General features: G+C 45.6%; 1 protein-coding gene and 1 pseudogene across 3 annotated transcripts in view; one reads left to right on the forward strand and one right to left on the reverse strand.

Moving 5' to 3' along the window:
• Positions 1–8,404: 8,404 nt before the first annotated feature.
• Positions 8,405–23,216, forward strand: part of ZNF836 (zinc finger protein 836) — a 32,923-nt gene continuing 18,111 nt past the window's right edge. The window contains exons 1-5 of one of the 3 annotated variants that reach the window (XM_074385538.1): positions 8,405–8,684; positions 11,295–11,436; positions 12,793–12,917; positions 17,795–17,889; positions 22,743–22,869. In XM_074385538.1, coding sequence (XP_074241639.1) covers positions 11,327–11,436; positions 12,793–12,917; positions 17,795–17,889; positions 22,743–22,869 — 457 coding nt within the window. In that variant the 5' untranslated portion in view covers positions 8,405–8,684; positions 11,295–11,326. The remainder of the gene's footprint in view (positions 8,685–11,294; positions 11,437–12,792; positions 12,918–17,794; positions 17,890–22,742; positions 22,870–23,216) is intronic. The other 2 variants (XM_074385539.1, XM_039466617.2) reach the window with 2 other exon arrangements.
• LOC141581129 (coiled-coil-helix-coiled-coil-helix domain-containing protein 2 pseudogene) lies at positions 10,154–11,192 on the reverse strand (annotated as a pseudogene).

Below are 23,216 nucleotides of genomic sequence, written 5' to 3' on the forward strand. Positions count from 1 at the left end.
GAGATTCTGGGACTAGGAAACATTCCTGATGTTGGGTCTTGGGCTTTCCTAATCCTCAGTTTCCTTTTTTTTTTTAATTTTAAAAAAGTACAGACAGGGGTTTCACTTACATTGCCTAGGCTGGTGTCAAACTCCTGGGCTCAAGTGATCCACCTTGGGCTTCCCAAAGTGCGGGGGTTACAGGTATGAGCCACTGTGCCCAGCCCTGATCCTCAGCTTCTACATATGTAAAATAGGAAAGTCCACTATTTGATGGATTATTGCGTGAAATACCAGACATACCAACTATGGATTATTAAACCATTATTCATAAAAACCACTTAGATCTGTATGTATGGAATAAGAGGAATGGAGATGTTGAATGGAAAGTGGAAGTTGCAGAGTGTCTTAGTTCAGGCTGCCGAAACAAAATACCATAAACTGGGTAGCTTATAAACAACAGAAACGTAGAAGTCTGAGCTCAAGGCACCGGCAATTTAGTGTCCGGTGAGGGTCCACTTTCTGGTTCATGGATGGTGCCTTCTAGCTGTGACCTTCCCACATGGTGGAAAGGATAAGCAAGTTCTCTCAGAACTCTTATTTTTTATTTTCTTCTTTTTTTTTTTTTTTTTTTTTTTTGAGATGGAGTTTCGCTCTTGTTGCCCAGGCTGGAGTGCAATGGCGCGACCTCGGCTCACCGCAACCTCCGCCTCCCAAGTTCAAGTGATTTTTTTTGCCTCAGCCTCCCAAGTAGCTGGAATTACAGGCATGCACCACCAAGCCCAGCTAATTTTTTGTATTTTTAGTAGAGACAGGGTTTTCCCATATTGGTCAGGCTGGTCTCAAACTCCCGACCTCTGGTGATCCGCCCGCCTCAGCCTCCCAAAGTGTTGGGATTACAGGCATAAGCCACTGCACCCGGCCCTATGGTCTTTTTAAAATTTGTAACATCCAGCTACTGCACAATACTCATATTTTTTTTAACAATTTTTTTTTGGAGAAAAAAAACGATGTCACCCAGGCTAGAGGGCAGTGGCACGTTCACAGCCTCAAATTCCCAGGCTCAAGCAAACCTCCCAACCCAGCCTCCTCAGTAGCTGGGACTACAGGCATTTGCCACTATGCCTAGCTAATTTTTTTTTTTTTTTTTTTTTTTTTGTGACAGAGTTTTGCTTTTGTTGCACAGGCTGGGGTGCAATGGAATGATCTTGGCACACTGCAACCTCTGCTTCTTGGGTTCAAGCGATTTCCTGCCTCAGCCTCCTGAGAAGCTAGGATTACAGCCACTCACCACCACACCCATCTAATTTTTGTATTTTTAGTAAAGACAGATTTTCACTAAGTTGGCCAAGCTGGTCTCGAACTCCTGATCTCAGGTGATCCACCAGCCTCAGCCTCCCAAAGTGCTAGGATTACAGGCCTGAGCCACCTAGCCCGGCCAAGAATGTTTGTATAGCAGACAGTTTTGGAAGATAGCAATAGTGAGTCCCCATGGCCAAAGGCAGATTTGTTGCCTAACCAGTGTAAAAAATATATATAATAATAATGCTATGTCTGAAGTGAAGGTTGGGGAGGTTTTCCAGTAGCCCTCTTAAAAGATTGCTTTATAAGCTCAGGATTCCTCACTGTGATACACACTGACTGCATCACTCACTCACTGTGTGCAAAGCATCTGTCCAGACCCTTTCTCATTGGTCCTGTTGGACTTGGAAGTGCAAGGGGATTGACGTGAATATCAAGTTTCTGCTGCTTTGCCAGTAATAAAGTCTGTTGGACCTGACACCAGAGTTTCATGTCTTCTTCAAGCAACCTTGAAAGTTCGTTCGTTCGTTCTTTCTTTTTCTTTTTCTTTCTTTTCTTTTCTTTTCTCTCTCTCTCTCTCTTTTGTTCTTTTTCTTTTTTTTTCTGAGACACAGTCTCTCTGTTGCCCAGGATGGAGTCTAGTGGTGTGATCTTGACTCACTGTAAACTCCATTTCCTGGGTTCAAGGGATTCTTGTGCCTCAGCTGCCTCAGTAGTTGGGATTACAGGCATGTGCCACCATGTCCAGCTAATTTTTGTATTTTTAGTAAAGACAGGGTTTCGCCATGTTGTGATCTCAAACTCCTGGCTTCAAGTGATCCACCCGATTCAACCACCCATCTAGTGTTGGGATTACAAGCATGAGCCACTGTACCTGGCTTCATCCTTGAAATTTTAACAGAGTAAATTGCTAGCTTACAAGTAGGTAAAATCTTGAAACTTCCATAATTCTTGACAGCAACATGGTGCTATTGAAAACCGCAAAATAGGCCTCGGCAACATAGGGAAACCTTGTCTTTACAAAAATGAAAAATAGGCTGAGTGCGGTGGCTCATGCCTGTAATCCTAGCACTTTGGAAGGTTGAGACGGGTGGATCACTTGAGGTCAGGAGTTCAAGACCAACTTGGCCAACTTGGTCAAACCCGATCTCTACGAAAAAATATAAAAATTAGTCCAGCATGGTGGTGGGCACCTGTAATACCAGCTACTTAGCAAGCTGAGGCAGAGGAATCACTTGAACCTAGGAGGTGGAGGTTACAGTGAGCTAAGATCATAAGTCACTGCACTCCAGCCTGGGCAATAGAGTGAGACTCTGTCTCAAAATAAATAAATAAATAAGTGGGGCACAGTGGCATCTGCCTGTCATCCCAGCTACTCTACTTGGGATGCTGAGGTGGGAGGATTGGTTGGGTCCGGGAGATTGAGGCTACAGTGAGACACGGATGTGTCACTGCACTCCAGCCTGTGTAACAGAGCAAGACTCTGCCTCAAAAAAAAGAAAACAACAAAATAATATGCAAGGGCAATAGTGTTGGCAAGAATGTGGAGAAAAGGGAATGCTTGTACACCGTTGGTGAAAATGTAAATTGGTAGAAAACATTATGGAGGTTCCTCAAAAAATTAAAAATAGAACTACCAAATGAGTCAGCAATCCCCCTTCGTGGTATATACCGAAGGGAATGAAATTAATATCTTGGAGAGAGATCTGCACTCCTATGTTTAGTGCCACAATAACCAAGATGTGGAAAAAACCTAAATGTTCACTGATTAATGGATACACACACACACACACACACACACACACTCTCTCTCTCTCTCTCTCTCTCTCTCTCTCTCTCTTCAGCCTTTAAATAAATGGAAATCTTAGGCTGGGCACAGTGGCTCACGCCTGTAATCCCAGCACTTTGGGAGGCTGAGGTCGGTGGATCACTTGAGGTCAGGAGTTCAACAGTAGCCTGGCCAATGTAGTGAAACCTTGTCTTTAATAAAAACGGAAAAAATTTAGCCGGGCGCGGTGGCTCAAGCCTGTAATCCCAGCACTTTGGGAGGCCGAGGCGGGTGGATCACGAGGTCGAGAGATCGAGACCAACCCCGTCAACAGGGTGAAACCCCGTCTCTACTAAAATTACAAAAAATTAGCCGGGCATGGTGGCACGTGCCTGTAATCCCAGCTACTTGGGAGACTGAGGCAGGAGAATTGCCTGAACCCAGGAGGTGGAGGTTGTGGTGAGCCGAGATCGCACCATTGCACTCCAGCCTGGGTAACAAGAGCAAAACTCCGTCTCAAAAAAAAAAAAAAAAAAAAAAAGGAAAAAATTGACTGGGCACGGTGGCTCATGCCAGTAATCCCAGCACTTTGGGAGGCTGAGGCAGGCAGATCACCTGAGGTCAGGAGTTCAAGACCAGCCTGACCAATATGGTGAAACCCCATCTCTACTAAAAATACAAAAATTAGCCAGGCATGGTGGCAGATGTCTCTTGAACCCGGGAGGCAGAGGTTGCAGTGACCTGAGATTGTGCCATTGCACTCCAGCCTGGGCAACAGAGCAAGACTCTGTCTCAAAAAAAAAAAAAAAAAAAAGTAGATCCTGAGAGTATAAATCCCTGGAATTAGCAAACATTTATGGGAAATTTTTGGACGCTGGACTTTCTGGATGATAGATTAATGAAGTTAAAGTCTAGCTCTCTAAGAGTGATGCTAGACCTATATGAAATCTGAGTTACATGTGGAATAGATAAAGTTGTACTAAGGGATTTCTAAAATTTTTAATTATTTATTTATTTGAGACAAGAGTGTCACTCTGTTGCACAAGCTGAAGTGCAGAGGAGCAATCTCAGTTCACTGCAACCTCTGCCTGCCAAGTTTAAGCGATTCCCCTTCCTCAGCCTCCTGAGTAGCTGGGACTACGGGTGGGAGCCACCACACCCAGCTAATTTTTGTATTTTTAGTAGAGATGAAGTTTCACCATATTGGCTGGTCTCAAACTCCCAACCTCAAGTGATCTGCACACCTTTAGCCTCCGAAAGTGCTGGGATTACAGGTGTGAGCCACCGCGCCTGGCCCAAAGGATACGTTTTATATGATGAGGGGATGGAAGTGGAATAGTTGGAGGCTGAGGGAAGAGTGGAAGGACCGTGTCCAAGTGGCTGACACCTGTAATCCCTGCACTTTAGGAGACAGAGGCAGAAGGATCCCTTGAACCCAGGTGTTTGAGACCAGGCTAAGCAACCTAGTGGAACCCCATCTCTACAAAAATAAAAAATAAATAAAAATTAACCCAGTGTGGTGGAGCGTGCCTCTGGTCTTAACTACTGGGAGTCTGAAGTGGGAAGATCACCTGAGCCCGGGATGTCAAGACTGTGGGAATCACACCACTGCACTGCAGCCTGGGTGACAGAAAAGGATTCCATCTAAAGAAAAAGAAAAAAAGAAGCTAGAAGATATGTGTGTGTGTATATATATACATACATACATATATATATATATTTTTTTTTGAGATGGAATTTCACTCTTGTTGTCTAGGCTGGAGTGGAATGGCATAATCTCGACTCACTGCAACATCTGCCTCCTGGGTTCAAGCGATTCTCCTGCCTCAGCTTCCCAAGTAGGTGAGATTACAGGTATGTGCCACCATACTGGGCTAATTTTGTATTTTTAGTAGAGATGGGTTTTCTCCATTTTGATCAGGCTAGTCTTGAACTCCCAACCTCAGGTGATCTGCCTGCCTAGGCTTCCCAAAGTGCTGGGATTACACAGGGTGAGCCACAGCACCTGACAGTATTTTCTAAAGTTTAAAAAAACTACAGTGGGCTGGGTATGGTGGTTCACACCTATAAATCCCAGCCCTTTGGGAGGCTGAGGTGGGCAGGTAGCTTGAGTCCTGCAGTTTGAAACCAGCGTGGGCAACATAGTAAGACCCCGTCTCTATAAAAAAATTAAAAATTAGCTGGGCGTGGTGGTGTGTACCTGTAGTCCCAGCTACTCGGCAGGCTGTGGTGGGAGGATCACTTGAGCCTGGAGGTGTTCAGGCTGCAGTGAGCCCTGATCACGCCACAGCATTCTAGCCTGGGCAACAGAGTAAAACCCTGTCTCAAAAGAAAAAGAAAAAACAACAGTGAAGGGATTGGGTTGGTTTCAGATGTTTGCTGGGGCTGGCTAGACTGGATGGTGGGAGGAGGGGCAGGGCTCTCCTTCGCCTTGTCATCTCTTCCCCGCCCTAAAGAACCTTTGTGGTGTTCTGTCACTCTGTGATGTAGACCCGGAACTCTGGTCTGAGATGCCCTCTGTGTCCAGTATCTCCAGGCAGCAGTGCCAACAGCAGTGCACTTCAAATAATAGAGCCGTTTCTTTGTTTTAGGGCACTCTGTGGCTCTGGCTGAACTCAAACTGGACTCCACGTGGCATGGAATCCACTTGCTACCTCTTTTGTGGGCTGGAGCTCCTCTTCTTGTTTTTCTACCATCTAGTGAGGAATCCATTTTTTTTTTTTTGAGACAGAGGTTCGCTCTTGTTACCCAGGCTGGAGTGCAATGGCGCCATCTCGGCTCACCGCAACCTCCGCCTCCTGGGCTCAGGCAATTCTCTTGCCTCAGCCTCCTGAGGAGCTGGGATTACAGGCATGCGCCACCATGCCCAGCTAATTTTTTGTAGTTTTAGTAGAGACAGGGTTTCACTATGTTGACCAGGATGGTCTCGATCTCTTGACCTCGTGATCCACTCGCCTCAGCCTCCCAAAGTGCTGGGATTACAGGCTTGAGCCACTGCGCCCGGCGTGAGGAATCCATTTTTATCAATATTTGAGTAAATTAGAGACCAAAGTCAAATAAGAGATCACTAGATCCCATTAACAACATAAACTGACATTTGGCCATTTGTCTTCTTTGTTACATCAATAATATCAGTGCAAAGAGACACCTGAGATCAGTCTCCTTAGAGAATATCATCCTTCTAGAGATGCAGATTTGGCTGGGGTCAGAGTGATATACAGAGTTTTTGTTTTGTTTTGTTTTTGATACAGAGTCTTGCTCTGTCACCCAGGCTGGAGTGCAGTGGTACCATCTCGGCTCACTGCAACCTCTGCCTCCCAGGTTCAAGTGATTCTCTTGCCTCAGCCTCCTGAGTAGATGGGACCACAAGTGGGCGCCACCACGCCCAACTAATTTTTGTATTTTTGGTAGAGACGGGGTTTCACCATGTTGGTCAGGCTGGTCTCAAACTCCTGACTTCGTAATCTGCCCACCTCAGCCTCCTACAGTGCTGGGATTACAGGCGTGAGCCACCCGGCCTCCAACCTCTTTTACCAGCAAGGTCTTTATGACCGCTATGTCATGTGGACCTCGTGTCTCATCCTGTGACTAAAAATGAGAGGTCCTCCTTAACCTCCTGGGAATGCAGCTAGGTGAGTAGGTCAGGTCTCACTCAGTCTTATTTTACCCAGCCCTTATTCAAGGAGGAGTTGCTCTGGTTCACATACCTCTTATTCAACTGTCTTGGTAATTTTTTTCTTTTTTTTTTGAGACAGTTTTGCTCTGTAGTTCAGACTGCAGTGGCACCATCTTGGGTCACTTCAATCTCTGTCTCCCGGGTTCAAGTAATTCTCTTGCCTCTGCCTCCCAAGTAGCTGGGATTGCAGGTGCACACCACCATGCCTGGCTTATTTTGTATTTTCAGTAGACATAGGGTTTCACCATGTTGGCCAGGGTGGTCTCAAACTCCTGCGCTCAAGTGATCCACCCGCCTCGATCTCGCAAAGTGCTGGGATTACGGGCCTGAGCCACTGCTTCTAGCCAAATTTCCCCTTAACAGGACATCAGCCAGATTGCCTCAGAGCCCACTGTAAAAAGCTTAGTTTAACTTAATAACCTCTAAATACCCTATGTCAAAACACAGTCATATTCTGAGGTGCTGGATGTTAGAACTTAAAGACAATGAGTTTTTTTAGGGACATTATTCAGCTCATAACATTCTGTACTCTGGACTCCCAAAATCAATGTCCTTCTGATTTGCAAGATCCCTTCACCCCCATCCTAACATCTCAAAAGTCTTATTATTATTATTTTTTGAAACAGGGTCTCTGTTGCCCAGGGAGCAGTGTAGTGGTGCAATGACGATTCATTGCAGCCTTGATCCCCTGGGCTCAAGAGATCCTCCCCAGCCTCCCAAGTAGATGTAACTGTAGGTATTAGTCTCCATGCCTGGTTAATTTTTCTATTTTTCATAGAGACAGGGGTTTCCCTTTGTTGCCCCAGGTTGGTCTTGAACTCTTGAGCTCAAGCAATCTTCCCACCTTGGCCTCCCAAAGTGCTGGGATTACAAGCCAGAGCCACTGCCCCTGGTCTATTTCAAAAGTCTTAAACCATTTCAGTATCAAACTCTAAGGCCCAAATATCACCGAGAGATTATCTGAATCACATATGGGTGAGATTCAAGTGTGATTCATCCTGACGCATAATTTCTGTCCAGCTGTGAAACTGTGAAGCCAAAGAAAAGCCAAAGAAGTTATTTGCTTCCAAAACACAATGGTGGGACAGGTATAAGATAGACCCTCAGCCCTGGGAACCACCCTGCTACTCTGTTACTGTGATTTTGACGTTTGTAGATTACACATGTAAGTAAGCTCATGCAGCATTTGTCTTTCTGTGTCTGGCACATTTCCGTTGGCATAATGTCGTCCAGGTTCCTGGATCCAGCCACGGCCCCACATCAACTCTTCAGAGATTCTATTTCCCTGACTACTGAGTTGATTCAGCCTCACTGACAAGACCGGATAGAGTCCACCAGGCTCGCAAAAAAATCGGCTTTGACTTAAATCAGTTCAACTTGACAAGAAGAAAACATCTTAGTTTGCAGTATAAGTGGACCACAACTTTAAGCTTTAACTTTAAATTCTGAAATATTAACTTAAAATAGGTAGGAACGCTGGCTGCTTGACAGGACAATAGTCGCAAATATTCCCAAATCAGGAGAACAAAGACTGGGTGGAAGGCAGAGTGACCAACAGGCCACGCCCACCAAACAGGCTCCGCCCACCCTGTCCAGTCCGCTGAGCACAGCGGCTCCGCCCACCACCGCATCGGCCCCGCCCACCACCGCATCGGCCTCGCCCCATCCTTTCGGAGTCCCCAAGTCAGTCCGTCTTTCCTCCCCGTCGCACCCCGCCCAAGCCCCGACCCAGGCCTCTCAGTCTTTTTTCTCAGCGCGTGCAGCTTCCTGCACACCCGGAAGCAGATCGCGCAGGGAAACGATCACAGCGCCGCGCGTCAGTTTCCGTCCACCTGGACTAAACGTTTGCTTCGCCCAGTCTACCTGACTTGGTGCACTTGGCAGTCTTCCTTTGTCCATACCCGTTTCCCCGGGATCGCTACGGACCTTGAAATACCAGCAACAGCCCCTTCGCCCCAAGTAAGTCTGATACTTGCCTCCGTTTCGGTTTAAAATCTCTCGGGCTGTTCCTTGCTCCCTGCCTTTCTGCATGAGGACCATGTAGACAGCCGCACTCAGGTCGTGTTCCTGCTTAAAACCCTTACTGACCTCTGCTTGGACCCCGCCCCAAGTCGAGTCCTCACTCGAGAGGTGGATTCCCGCCCTTCGCGACCCCTGAGCTTCTCCCTTGCCGGCCCCTGGAGGGCAGCGCCCGCCGCCCGGCTCCTGAAGGAGCCCCTTCTCTTCTCGGGTCCTGGGATTCCGCACACTCTCCCTGTAATCCCCCTTCACGCCGGGTCCTTCTGCTCCCCAGGCTTCCCCTTCACAGCCACTGCTTTCCCTGACCCCGCGTTGGGGGAAGACCTGAGTCTGTCTTGTGACACCCAGTGTTCTTCCTTCCCAAATTTTACTCCACTGGAAGATGCTTTCCTGGGAGGTAGGCGTCTTATTCCTCCCCTTTCCTCCTGAAATGTGTGGGTGAGAGGGATCGGGAGAGGAAAAGATGGGGAGCGACGGAGAAAAAGGAAGAATTGAGGAGAAAAGAATGAGGGAGACCCATAAATACACCGCAGAATGGATGATAATTTTGGGATTTGCAGAGACAGCAAGACTGAAAGAGAATGGATGGAGAAAGCGGCAGGGGGAGAAAGCAAATAGGGAAATTAGAGGGGCGGCAAAGGAGGAGGCACTGCAGACAGACACGGGGCAGAAGGTGAAATGGTTGGAGCCGTGGCTGACAGAGCCACGTGGTGCTGCGACTGACAGAGAGGGCAGTGGGTGACAAGCAGAGTAGAGAGAGAACCACAGCAGGGAGGAAGCGTAGGAAGTGGGGGGTGCTAGAGAGTGGGGACAAAGGAGATGTAACAGGGAAGAGGGAATTTAACGGGGAGAGCAGAGAGGGGGCGCATATTGGGGGAAAGAGGCAGAAATACCTGGAGACTGGGACAATCGGAGGAAAGATTAGGGAGAAAGAGCTACAAGAGGTGAAGTAAGTTGCAAAGCATTGGGCAGAACAGACATAAAAGAGGAAATAAAGGAAGGGGAGAAAAACAGAAAAGGGGGGAAAGGTGCAGAATGAGAGAGGGAAACATGGTCGTGAAGAAAGTGGGCGAGGACTCCATCCAGATGAGCGGTGAGTTGACTGGATATGGATGGTGGTTGTGATACTCTTTTTTTTTTTTTTTGAGACGGAGTTTCGCTCTTGTTACGCAGGCTGGAGTGCAATGGCGCCATCTCGGCTCACCGCAACCTCCGCCTTCTGGGTTCAGGCAATTCTCCTGCCTCAGCCTCCTGAGTAGCTGGGATTACAGGCACGCGCCACCATGCCCAGCTAATTTTTTTGTATTTTTAGTAGAGACGGGGTTTCACCATATTGACCAGGATGGTCTCGATCTCCTGACCTCGTGATCCACCCGCCTCAGCCTCCCAAAGTGCTGGGATTACAGGCTTGAGCCACCGCGCACGGCGGTGATACTCTTAATTTGTGGCTTTATACTCTAAACTTTGTTTCTTTAAATTGTACTCATGAGGATGAAAATTACCGCTCTTTTCTGTAAGTCTTGTGCATTTTGTATTTATTTGTATCAAAAGATATTTGGAATCCCTATTTAGCCAGAGGGCATCTAAATTCAGTCATTTGTGGTAACTTCTTCCGAGGGATGGGATAGACTCGGATAGAGTAGGCGAGAAATGCAGCAACAAATGACTGTCACTCTCACCACAAGGTATGTCTGTTGTTCTTTCTTTTCTTTTTCTTGGAAGAAAATCACTTTATTCTAATTAACTCACAACGAATAAAATCATAGCAGCTAGTTTAAGGAGGCCACACAAACATTTACCCAGCCCCAAATTCTACAGAGTAGGAACACCTTCCATTTAAATTCTGAAGCAAGGAAGCTAGGGATGACCCGAGAGGCTTAACTGGTGGTTACACTTTATACCTTCAGTGATATCCAATATTTTTGTACTAAATTAACTTGGTTATGAGAGCTTGTTTTTCATTTCCCTAGTTTGAACTCCTTAATTAGGCCAATCTGTTTGCAAGTCAGCACTGTTTAAACACCTCACTGAAACCGTCGCAGAGCTTGATGTCACCCTGGTTCTGGGCACACTCCAAAAACTGATCTCACAGAAGCAAGGCTGCTGCTGCTGTGCCGGCTGGGTTCCCTGAGCCTCCTGCTAAGTGATGTCAGGCCTCGCAGGTTCAGCATTACTTCCTCCACTGAAGCCCCCAGTAATGGCGTGGCCCAGTGCGTGTTCCGCAGCAGGGCCCACAGCCACCCTGGCTGAGGTGGTTGCCATCTGGGCCAGCAGACCTCACTGCCCGGGCGCAGCAGCAGGATAGCCAACTGCAGATGGGCGAGGGCGGAGAGGGGGCGCTGCTGGTGGCTGAGCCGCTGGTGCTGGCCTGGGTGCAGTTCTCATCTGAGGGGCCCAGCCGGCCAGCGGGGCCATGTGGGAGGTGCGGCTTCAGCTTCCACGCGGCATCCTAGGTACCCAGCAGCTCCGCCTTTGGACATGCGACAACCAGCGAAGAGCTCAGCGGTTTCTGAGAACTACATTTTTTTTTTTTTTTCTTTTTCGAGACAGGGTCTTGCTGTGTCAGACTAGAGTACAGTATCATGATCTCCACTCACTGCAGCCTCAACCTCCTGGACTCAAGTAGTCCTTCTGCCTCAGCCTTTGAAGGTGCTGAGATTACAGACGTGAGCCACCACGCCAGGCCTACAAGGTACAGTATGTCTTTGAAGGAGCATTGAGAGTCTTTAGTTTTTTTGTATAATGGATTTGCTTTTTTCTTCGTAGTTCCTTTACATTTAATTTATTGTTATTTTGGAAATTTGAGATAAATATTAGTTTATTCAATTTCTGCCTTTCAATAAATAATTACTAACTTCTGAAATAAGGTTTGGTGGCATCATCTAATCAGCTGACATCATTTGTTTCTAAATATTGTTTTAAACTCTCATCCTACAATTCAGTAATTTTCTTTTTTTTTTGAGATGGAGTTTTGGTCTTTTTGCGCAGGCTGGAGTGCAGTGGGGTGATCTCGGCTCACTGCAACCTCCGCCTCCTGGGTTCAAGTGATTTTCCTGCCTCAGCCTCCCAAGTAGCTGGGATTACAGGCATGCGCCACCATGCATGGATAATTTTGTATCTTTAGTAGGTTTCTCCATGTTGGTCAAGCTGGTCTCAAACTCCTGACCTCAGGTGATTCCCCTGCCTTGGCCTCCCAAAGTGCTGGGATTACAGGCATGAGCCACCACACCCGGCAATTCCTTAAATTTTTCAGAAACTTTCCAAATTGTTTAAGTGTGCAATACAGTATAGTCACCATGGTGTATGTTAGATTCCCCAGAACTTCTTCATTTTATAACTGAAAGTTTGTACCCTTTGACCAACATTTTTCCATTCTCCCCACCACCAGCCCCTGGCAACAACTGCTCTACCCTGTTCCTATGAATTGGACTCTTTAAGATGCTGCTTATGAGATCATAGAGTAATTGTCTTTAGTGTCTGTCCTATTTCTCTTAGCATAATGTCTGCAACCTCCACCTCCCAGATTCAGAAATTCTCCTGCCTCAGCCTCCCCAGTAGCTGGGATTATAAGGGTGCACCACTACGCCCGGCTAATTTTTTGTATTTTTAGAGACAGAGTTTCACCATGTTGACCAGGCTGGCCTTGAACTCCTGACTTCAGAGGATCTGCCTGCCTTGGCCTTCCAGAGTTCTGGGATTACAGGCATGAACTACTGCGCCTGGCCTCATACTATTATGATTGCTTTAGCTTCATAGTATAGCTGAAAATCAGAGAATATGATTCCTCCAGCTTGTTCTTTCTCAAGAGTGCTTTTGCTTTGGCTTTTTGGATTTTTTTCGGTATGTCAATGTTTCAGGATTTTTTCCCCCCTATATCTATGAAAAATGGCATTAAAGTGTGATAGGGATTGCACTGAATTTGTAGGCCACTTTTGGTAATAGCGACATCAAAAATAATTGACACTATTCTTTCAATCCATGAACATGAGATAGCTTTTCATTTATTTATGTGTTCTTCAATTTTTTCTTTTTTTTTTTTTTGAGACAGCCTCACCCTGTCACCTAGACTGGAGTGCTGGCATGCAGTGGTAATATCATACTCCAGTGCAGGGTTGGACTCCTGGGCTCAAGCAATCTTCCTGCCTCAGCCTTCTGGGTACCTTAATATTATGGGTATGCTAATTTCAATTATTATTATGATTATTATTTGGTAGAAACTGAGTCTCACAGGCTGATCTCAAACACCTGGCCTCAAGCGACCCTCTCACCTCAGCCTTCCGAAGCACTGAGATTACAGGCATGAACCACTGTGCCTGGCCTCTTCAGTTTCTTTCATCACTATCTTACAGCTTTCAGTGTATAGATCTTTTACTTAATTGGTTATATCTATTCCTAAGTATTTTATTCCTTTTGATGCTACTGCAAGTGGGACTGTTTTGTTAATTTCTTTTTTTCTGATAGTTTTGTCTTTAGTTTATAGAAAATTTGGGGCCCCTCTTGCTCTGTGCATCCTCACTGAACTCAATCCAGCCAATGCCCTGCTGCCTCTAAACTAGACTCCATGTCGTCACCACTTGCCAGGGCCAACTTTGATATCTTCAATATTGAAGGCGCAGGTTCCTTCAGTTTGCAGTTTGTATACGTTCCTGCTGTGGTGCACATGCCCAGAGTCCCAGTACCCTTTAGTCCAGTTTGTTCATGCATGCATGGAGGAGAGGTAGAAAAATGAGGAAAAGTGGAAGGAAAGTAGGAGGGCTCCAGGAAGCAAGGGTGGGCCTCTAGATGAACCAGGGAATGGCATGTGTACCTGTCCCCGGTGTGTCTGGCAGGAGCAATTGGAAGTGGGATTATAAGTGGATGTGAGGGTGCATGGGGTGCACGGATCATTTTGGAATGCTACGGTTTCTTAGCTCAGGTTCGATGGGACGCAGACACTAAGACAGATTTGCATGCAGGGATTCCATTGGGAAACCCCTGAGGAGGACTGAAGTTAGTGGATTTAGGAAACGTTATTCTGCAGTGTAAAGTTGACGCTTGAAAAATGTGGGCGTTCAGGGTGCCAACACACAGTCAAAAACGAAGGTATAACTTTAGGATTAGACTCCCCAAAGCTTAACCACTAATAGCCTACTGTTAACCTGAAGCCATACTGATAACAGTATATTAAAACATTTTGCATGTTATGTGTATCATATGCTGTAATCTTAAAGTATGCTAGAGCAAAGAAAATATCAAGAAAATCATGGCCAAGCATGGTGACTCACACCTGTAATCCCAGGACTTGGAGAGGTCAAGGTGGACGGATCCATTGGAGGCCAGAACTCTGAGACCAGCTTGGTCAACATAATGAGACCTTGCCTCTACAAAAAAAAAAAAAAAAAACACCCCAAAACAAAAAACAATTAGGCATGGTACTGCATGTCTGTAGTGCTAGCAACCTGGGAGGCTGAGGCTAGAGGACTGCTTTGTATGAGCCAAGGATATTGGGGCTGCAGTGAGATGTGATTGTGCTGCACACCAGGCTGGCTGAGAGAGTGAGATCTTATGTCTCAAAAAAAAAAAAAAAAAAAAAAAAGAGGGAAAGAAAATCATGAGGAACATAAAATACCTGTGCTGTGCATGAAATGGAAGTGGATCATCAGATGTCTTCATTGTGATCATCTTCACATTGAGTAGACTGAGCAGGAAGAGGAAGAGAGGCTGGGCTTGCTGTCTCGGGGTGGAAGATGTGGAAGAGATGGAGAACAGGGAAGGAGACGGAGGAGTTGGGGGCATACTCAGTGAAACTTTAAGGAAATACATCATAATTCGTGTCTGACATTTTTGCTATTTCATTTCCCTAAAAATGTTTCTATGTGGCACCAGTCCTTCCACTGTTTGCCTTAATTTCAGTGCCCAGATTATAGAAGGGCACTGAAGTTATTATCCCGAATAATTGAAACTCTTCTCCCAGATTGTCTAATTTCAGTTTGTCTCCTGGCATGTCCGTGTCTTCTTTCTCTTCTGGTACTGCTTCAAAAGCAGTCATTTCTGTTAGGTAGTCTTCTAGTAATTCCTCCAGTGTGGTGTCTTTTAGCTCTTGAATTTCTCCAAGATCCACATCTTGAATCCTCCACCCCCGCCTTTTTGTGTGTGCCATAGCCACAAACTCTTTCATGATTTCTTTGATTGGCTCTGTCTAAATCATGTGAAGTCTTGGACAACATCTGGACCCACTTTTCTCCAAAAAAAATACATGTTTTGGGCTGGGTGCGATGGCTCACGCCTGTATTTCCAGCACTCTGGAAGGCTGAGGCAGGTGGATCACAAGGTCAAGAATTCGAGACCAGCTTGGACAACATGGTGAAACCCTGGTCTGTACTAAAAACACAAAAGTTAGCTGGGCGTGGTGGCGTGTGCCTATAATTCCAGCTACATGGGAGGCTGAGGCAGGAGAACGGCTTGAACCCAGGAGGTGGAGGTTATAGTGAGCCGAGATCCTGCCACTGCACTCCAGCCTGGGTGATAGAGCAAGACTCGATCTTGTGGAGGGAGCGTATATATTGTTTTGAGCTTGATGGTTTTCAGAGCTTTTTTTGTTGATAGCAATGATGAGGTCTTCAACGGTGTGGTCCTTGCAGAGTTGTATCATGTTCTCTGTATTGGGGCTCTAAACTTTCATAGCGCTGACAATCCTTTCCATAGTGTAGTGAGCTGTAAAGGTCCTTACGGCCCACCGATTAGAAGCTTTGTATTTGGAGGTAAGCAAACCCTTGGAACACCTGCTGAGTTGAGCTCATGGGTGGCCAGGGGCATTGTCCAACATGAAGGAACTTTAAAAGGCAGTCTGGGCCGGGTGCGGTGGCTCAAGCCTGTAATCCCAGCACTTTGGGAGGCCGAGGCGGGTGGATCATGAGGTCAAGAGATCGAGACCATCCTGGTCAACATGGTGAAACCCCGTCTCTACTAAAAATACAAAAAATTAGCTGGGCGTGGTGGCGTGTGCCTGTAATCCCAGCTACTCAGGAGGCTGAGGCAGGAGAATTGCCTGACCCCAGGAGGCGGAGGTTGCGGTGAGCCGAGATCGCGCCATTGCACTCCAGCCTGGGCAAGAAGAGCGAAACTCCGTTTCAAAAAAAAAAAAGGCAGTCTGTTACTTGCAGAGTACTTCCTGATTTAAGGGACAAAGCACTGGTGGAAACAATCCAGAACAAGAATTCTCATGGCTCAGGCCATCTTGTAGAGCCAAAAGACTGGCAACTGATATTTGTCTTTTCTCTTCAAGGCCCCGGGGTTAGCAGCTTCATAGATAAGGGCAGCCCTGATCATAATCCCAAGTGTATTTGCATAAAACAGTAGAATTTGCCTATCACCTCCTGCATTAAGTCCTGGTGTTCATTTCTCTTTCTTATTAATAATTTTTTTATTTTTATTTTTTGAGACAGAGTCTGGCTGTGCCGCCCAGACTAGAGTACAGTGGCGTTATCTCAGCTCACTGCAACCTCCACCTCCCAGGTTCAAGCCATTCTCCTGCCTCAGCATCTTTAGTAGCTGGAATTACAGGCACGTGCCACCATGCCCGGCTAATTTTTTTTGTATTTTTAGTAGAGATGGGGTTTCACTGTGTTAGCCAGAATGGTCTTGATCTCCTGACTTCGTGATCCGCTTGCCTCAGCCTCCCAAAGTGCTAGGATTACAGGCGTGAGCCACCGCGCCTGGCCCAATTAATAAATATTCTTGGTGGCTTGGTCTAGTAGTATGGGAGGCTAGTCCAGAACAATGGCCCTCCCATAAAAAAGAACCAGGTCAGCCCAGCGTGGTGGTAGGCACCTGTAATCCCAGGTCGTTGGGAGGCTGAGGCAGGAGGATCTCTTGAATCTGGGAGGCGGAGGTTGCAGTGAGCTGAGATCATGCCCTGTACTCCAGCCTGCTAGTCTTGCCCACTTTGAGAGTTATGCAACCCTGGCTCCACATTAGAGTGCCAAGGCATTTTGCAAACATATGGTTTATGTCCCCTTACCAGAGATTCACCTTCCAGTAGGGTGGGGCCCAGGCCCCATAATGTTTAAGGTACTCAACTTGATTATAGTTTTTCTGTTTTTTTTTTTTTTTTTGACATGGAGTCTCACTCTTGCCAGGCTGGAGTACAGTGGTGCAATTTCAGCTCACTGCAGCCTCCGCCTCCTCGGTTCAAGTGATTCTCCTGCCTCAACTTCCTGAGTAGCTGGGACTACAGGCATGTGCCACCATGCCCAGCTAATTTTTGTATTTTTCATAGAGATGGGGTTTCACCATGTTGGCCAGGATGGTCTCAATCTCTTGACCTCATGATCCACCCGCCTCAGCCTCCCAAAGTGCTGGGATTACAGGCATGAGCCACTGCATCTGGCCTGATTTTAATTTCTATCCAGCATTGAGAATCAAGGCAGTGTCCTCCATTTCTGAAGGCTGTCATCAGCCTGTGATCCACAGACAGCTGAGGGGCTATGCTCTGCATGGGGCTTGATCAGGACCGGGTCTGTGCCCTGAACCGAAGTCTAGGCCAACCCAGCCCGCAACTGCTGCAGCCTGTACGTGGCCTTCTCCAGGAGCGTAGAAAGTTCTGAAGAAAAGAGTGAAAAACTCGCTTGGTCTTTTTTTTTTTTTTTTTTTTTGAGATGGAGTCTTGCATGGTCTGGAGTGCAGTGGTGCAATCTCGACTCACTACAAGCCCCGCCTCCCAGGTGCAAGCGATTCTCGTTGCTTCAGCCTCCCAAGTAGCTGGGACTACAGGTGCCCACCACCATGCTTGGCTAATTATTTTAGTAGAGACAAGGTTTCACTATGCTGACCAGGCTGATCTTGGACTCCTGACATCATGACCCACCCATGTCGGCCTCCCAAAGTGCTGGGATTACAGGCCTGAGGCACCACTCCTAGCCACTTGGTCTTTGTGTAGGAATTTATTATCCTTATCCCCCCATGCAGTGGGCTGTCTCTCCACATGCTGAGGTCTCCCCTGTGTGTGTGGTTGTAGTACAGAAAGGAATGCGTTGTTTCCAAGCATTAAACGACAGATTTTTTACTTTCAGATTTGACTTGTAAAGAGTTAATTATATTGACTGAGAGGGAAGCCCAGAAGAGGAAGAAGAGGAAAGCAAAGGAGTCAGGGATGGCTCTGACACAGGTAAAATGACATTCTTAGTGGATCATTCTGTCTCCTGTTTGAAATGCGAGGCATTGGAGTTGCGAATCTTCTCCGAGTCTGAAGCGTCGTGCCTGATGTGTTTGCTGTCGTTCACTCATGCCTTCCCGCAGTTTCTCTCATCTCACTTAGATTCTTTTTATTTATTTTTTTTATTTTATTTTTATTTTTTTTTTGTATTTTTTTTTTAGTAGAGACAGGGTTTCACCATGTTGACCAGGATGGTCTCGATCTCTAGACCTCGTGATCCACCCGCCTCGGCCTCCCAAAGTGCTGGGATTACAGGCTTGAGCCACTGTGCCCGGCCCCATCTCACTTAGATTCTATCTCACTGTGACCCAGTGACATTAACTTGGAAAGAGACTGCACTGGCCATAGTCCTGGGATGGACTTACACCCAGGGATAGACGGAGACAGGGTGTGGGGCCCCATGGTGTCAGAGCTGTAGGCAGCAGGGATTGTTTAGAGGCAACATCTGGATGCAGTCAGCTGACCAGAAGTAGAGAAGCTGCATGTGGAAGTCACATGTTAATGTGCACAACCTCCGCCTCCTGGGTTCAAGTGATTCTCATGCCTCAGCCTCCTGAGTAGTTGTGATTACCGGCGTGCACCACCACACTCGACTAATCTTTGTATTTTTAGTAGCGATGGAGTTTCACCATGTTGGCCAGGCTGGTCTCAAACTCCTGGCCTCAAGTGATCTACTTACCTTGGCCTCAAAATGGTGTTGGGATTACAGGCGTGAGCTGCTGTGCCTGGTGTGTTTTGTCTTTTTTTTGCTTTTTTTTTTGAAGTAGGGTGTCACTCTGTCGCCCAGGCTGGAGTGCAGTGGCGCGATCTCAGCTCACTGCAGAATCTGTCTCCCAGTTTAAGCAATTCTCATGCCTCAGCCTCGCAAGTCCCTGGAACTACAGGCATGAGCCACTATACCTAGCTACTTTTTGTAGTTTTAGTAGAGTCAGGGTTTCACTATGCTGGCTAGGCTTGTCTTGAACTTCTGACCACAGGTGATCAACCCACCCCAGCCTCCGAAAGTGCTGGGATTAAAGCATGAGCCAGTGTGCCTGACCTTCATTGGTTTTTATACAAGACATATCATCATGGCCAGGAGCAGTGGCTCACACCTACAATCCCAGCACTTTGGGAGACCAGGGTGTGTGTATCACTTGAGGCCAGGAGTCTGAGACCAGCCTTGCCAATGTGATGAAACTGTACCTCTACTAAAAATACAAAAAAATTTAGCTGTGTGTAGTGGTACATGCCTGTAGTCCTAGGTACTCAGAAGCTGAGGTGTGAGAATCGCTTGAACCTGGGAGGCAGAGGTTGCAGTGAGTTGAGATTGTACCACTGCACTGCAGCCTGGGTCACAAAGGGAGACTTTGTCTCAAAAAAAAAAAAAAAAAAAAAAAAGACACATCATTTCATAAATAAGCTTATTATTTTTTTACAGTTGAAATTATTTTGCTTTATTTTATCTTTATTTTATTTCATTCATCTACATAAGATACAGACTTGTCAACAGAGTTGAAATTATACCTTAAACGTTTGGCCTTAAACTTTTTCTTGGGTTTTTGTTGTTGTTGTTGTTGTTGTTAACTGTTTTTATATGTCTTTTTCTGTACACAGATTTAATTTTTCAAATTTATTTAAAATTTTTTTCTATATTATGTAAATGGGTTAAATAGTTATAGAGATAGTAATATATTATGTGTGTGCTTAGAGAATGATCTTTTATGCAGTTCTGTGTCATTCTTGAACTTGATTCAAGTTTTCTCAGGCAACCCTTTGCCATTGTACTTTCCATGCTATGCTATGGTTTGAAGATCATATTCTCTCCAATATTCATACAGAAAATTTCCAATGCAGTAGGATTAAGAAGTATGGCCACTGGGAGGTGATTAAGTCACTGGGGCTCTGCCCTAGTTAATGGAATTAGGAACCTTCCTGATTATAAGAGCATTCCAAGTTCAATGGAGTGCACTCTTAGTTTTTTGCCTTCCATGATGTGAGGACACAGCATTCATCCCCACTCCTGGAAGACTTAGCAACAAGACCCTGTCTTGAAACAAGAAAATGAGGCCCTTAGCAGACAACCAACTTACTGGCACCTTTATCTTGGACATCCTAGTTTGTATAACTGTGACAAAGAAATTTGTTGTTTATAATTACTTAACGTATTTTGTTACAGCAGCACAAACTAATAGAAACTGGTATCAGAAGTAGGGGGTTGTTATAATAATTAAGTAAAAATGTAATAGACGTAGCTTTGGAAATCGGTAATGGGTACATATTGGCACACTTTTGAACTGAATTCTGGAAAAAGCCTACTTTGCCATTAGCAGAGCATTAAAGGCAATTCTGGTGAGGGCTCAGAAGCAGAGAGCTTTAGAGAATACCTGTTTTGTAGACAATCTAAGTGATTGTAATCAGAATGTTTTTAGAAATATGGACAATACAGGCAAGTCTGAAGAGGTGTGATGAAAATGGGGAATGTCTTACTGGAAACTAGGAAAGCCCACCTTGGTAACAAAGTAGCAGAGAATTTGTCTGGATTATGTCCATGTCTTAGTACTTTGTGGAAGGAAGAATTTAAGAATGATGAACCAAGATATTTGGCAGAAAAACCCTCAAAGCAAGTTGTTCAGGTTGCTGCATGGCTTTTTAACTGTTTATAGTAAAATGGGAGAAGAGAGAAATTAGTTAAAAACAATTTGTAATCAAAGCCCAATGTAAAGATTTGGAAAATTCTCAGCCTGGCCATATAAAGAATTAAAAGTGTATTTAGGAGAGGGAGAGCTGCAGGCACTGTGAGAACTTCTATGTGGGGTGATCCCAACAAAACCACTAGGGCAGGGATCCCCAGGATGTTGAGACCCAACCCCTACTCCGGGATGTCCAGAAGGTGAGACGTGGAGTCAAAGAAGATTATTGTCAAGCCTTAGTATTTAATGTGTGTCCCCTGTTGGGTTTCAGACTTACATGGGATCAGCTACCCCTTGTTTCCTGTTTCTCCCTTTTGAAATTAAAGTATCTAACCTGTGTCTGCCCCACCATTGTATTTTGGAAGCATGTAACTTGTTTGATTTCATAGGTTCACAGCTGGAGAGCAGTTTGCCTCCGGATGAAATGCACATCTGAGTCTCACCCATATCTTATTTAGATTATAGTTAGATACAACTCTAGACTAAAGGCTTTTTTTTTTTTTTGAGACGGAGTTTCGCTCTTGTTACCCAGGCTGTAGTGCAATGGCGCGATCTCGGCTCACCGCAACCTCTGCCTCCCGGGTTCAGGCAATTCTCCTGCCTCAGCCTCCTGAGTAGCTGGGATTACAGGCACGTGCCACCATGCCCAGCTAATTTTTTGTATTTTTAGTAGAGACGGGCACCATGTTGACCAGGATGGTCTCGATCTCTTGACCTCGTGATCCACCCGCCTCGGCCTCCCAAAGTGCTGGGATTACAGGCTTGAGCCACCGCGCCCGGCAACTAAAGGCTTTGAATTGGTTGTAGAAATAGTTATGGCTTTGGGAGCCATAGGGATGGAATGTATTTTGTTTGTGAGAAGTACATCAATTTTGGGGCCAGGGTGGAATGCTATGGTCTGAGTTATTTTTTTTCTTCTTCACAATTCATGTTGAAACTTAATCCCCAATGCCCAATCTGTAAATATTATGAGGTATGGCCTCATAATATGGAGGAGATTGGGTCACAAGGAGTCTGCCCTTATCAGTGGGTTCGGTATTCTTATCAATGAGGTATCAAAAGGCTTGTCCTACAGAGTTCACTGCTTTTTGCCCCTTCTGTCCCTTCTGCCATGTGGGGACACAGCGTTTGTCCCGTATGCAGCAACAAGACCATCTTTAAGCAGGGTCATCTATCAGCAGATATCAGTCCTGCTGGCACCTTGATCTTAGATTTCCCAGACAGCAGAATCAGGAGAAATACATTGCTATTGTTCATAAATTACTCAGTCTGTCTTATTTGGTTATAGCAGCACAGAGGGACTAGGACATACTGTAACCATAATTTAACTGTTTCTTTTCTTTTCTTTTCTTTTTTAAGATGGGGTTTCACCATGATGGCCTGGCTGGTCTTGAACTCCTGACCTCAGGTGATCCACCCACCTGAGCCTCCCAAAGTGCTAGGATTACAGGCATGAGCCACCATGCCCGGCTGTTTGTTTCTTTTGATTCAAGACTTATTCTCAGACATTTGGATTCAGATGCTGGCTCTGCCATTTTCAGGTTGTTGACCTAAGTGACTTTTCAGTGTCTGTGCCAGAGTTGTCTTCTAGTTACACGGAAGCAAATCTCTCTCGTAGGCTATTATGTTGTTATTTGAATTAGAACATGTAAAGCATTTGGAGAAATGCCCAGCACATGGGGAGTGTTCCAAAACTTCAGTCATGCTGTTGCTCTGGTCATCACAGTTTTTAGTTTCTGACCTTTCTTTAAAGCCACTGCAGACATTGTCATCTCAAAGGTAACACTCGTATACTAGCTTCTGGACACTCAGTTGATATATTGAACATAATATCTAACATTTATATAGATAGCGACATGTTCCTTTCTTTGTATATTTCTTATATTGTCCAAAATTTCTTGTATTGTCACAAAAATGAGAAGCATACACTGATTTAGAGGATATAATAATCTCCTATTGAATTTTAAAACAAACTAAAATCAGGGACCCACAACTTTCTCACAGATGCCTTGCATGGATACATCAAAACACGTACTTCAATCAAATTGATGTGACAGTTCTCTCTTCTTCTCATTTTATGTAAAAATAAGAGCTCTCCCATTGCTGCTTGTTGAAATGTGTTTTACATTTCAGGGACCTTTGACATTCAGAGATGTGACCATAGAGTTCTCTCAGGAGGAGTGGAAATGCCTGGACCCTGCACAGAAAGCTTTGTACAAGGATGTGATGTTGGAGAACTACAGGAACCTGGTCTTCCTGGGTGAGGATAAGTTATCTCTGGGAGTTCGGATCTGCCCTTGTGCTTTTTTGTCTTTTCTCTGTTCTATTTCTTGGGATCCCCTCCGTTATCTGACTGAGACCAGAGCCTTGTTGATTAAAAAATAAAAAGCTTCATAATGCGCATCTGGCCTTTCACTGTCCCCTTTCTATAGATATTCTGCTACTTTTTTTTTTTTTTTTGAGACAGAGTCTCTGTTGCCCAGGATGGAGTACAGTGGTGCCATCTCAGCTCACTGCAACCTCTGCCTCCCGGGTTCACGTTATTCTCGTGCCTCAGCCTCGAACAGCTGGAATTAACAGGTGCACGCCACCATGCCTAACTAATTT

This window comes from Saimiri boliviensis, chromosome 14 (genome assembly GCF_048565385.1).
Source record: "Saimiri boliviensis isolate mSaiBol1 chromosome 14, mSaiBol1.pri, whole genome shotgun sequence".
Classification (NCBI taxonomy): Eukaryota; Metazoa; Chordata; class Mammalia; order Primates; family Cebidae; genus Saimiri; species Saimiri boliviensis.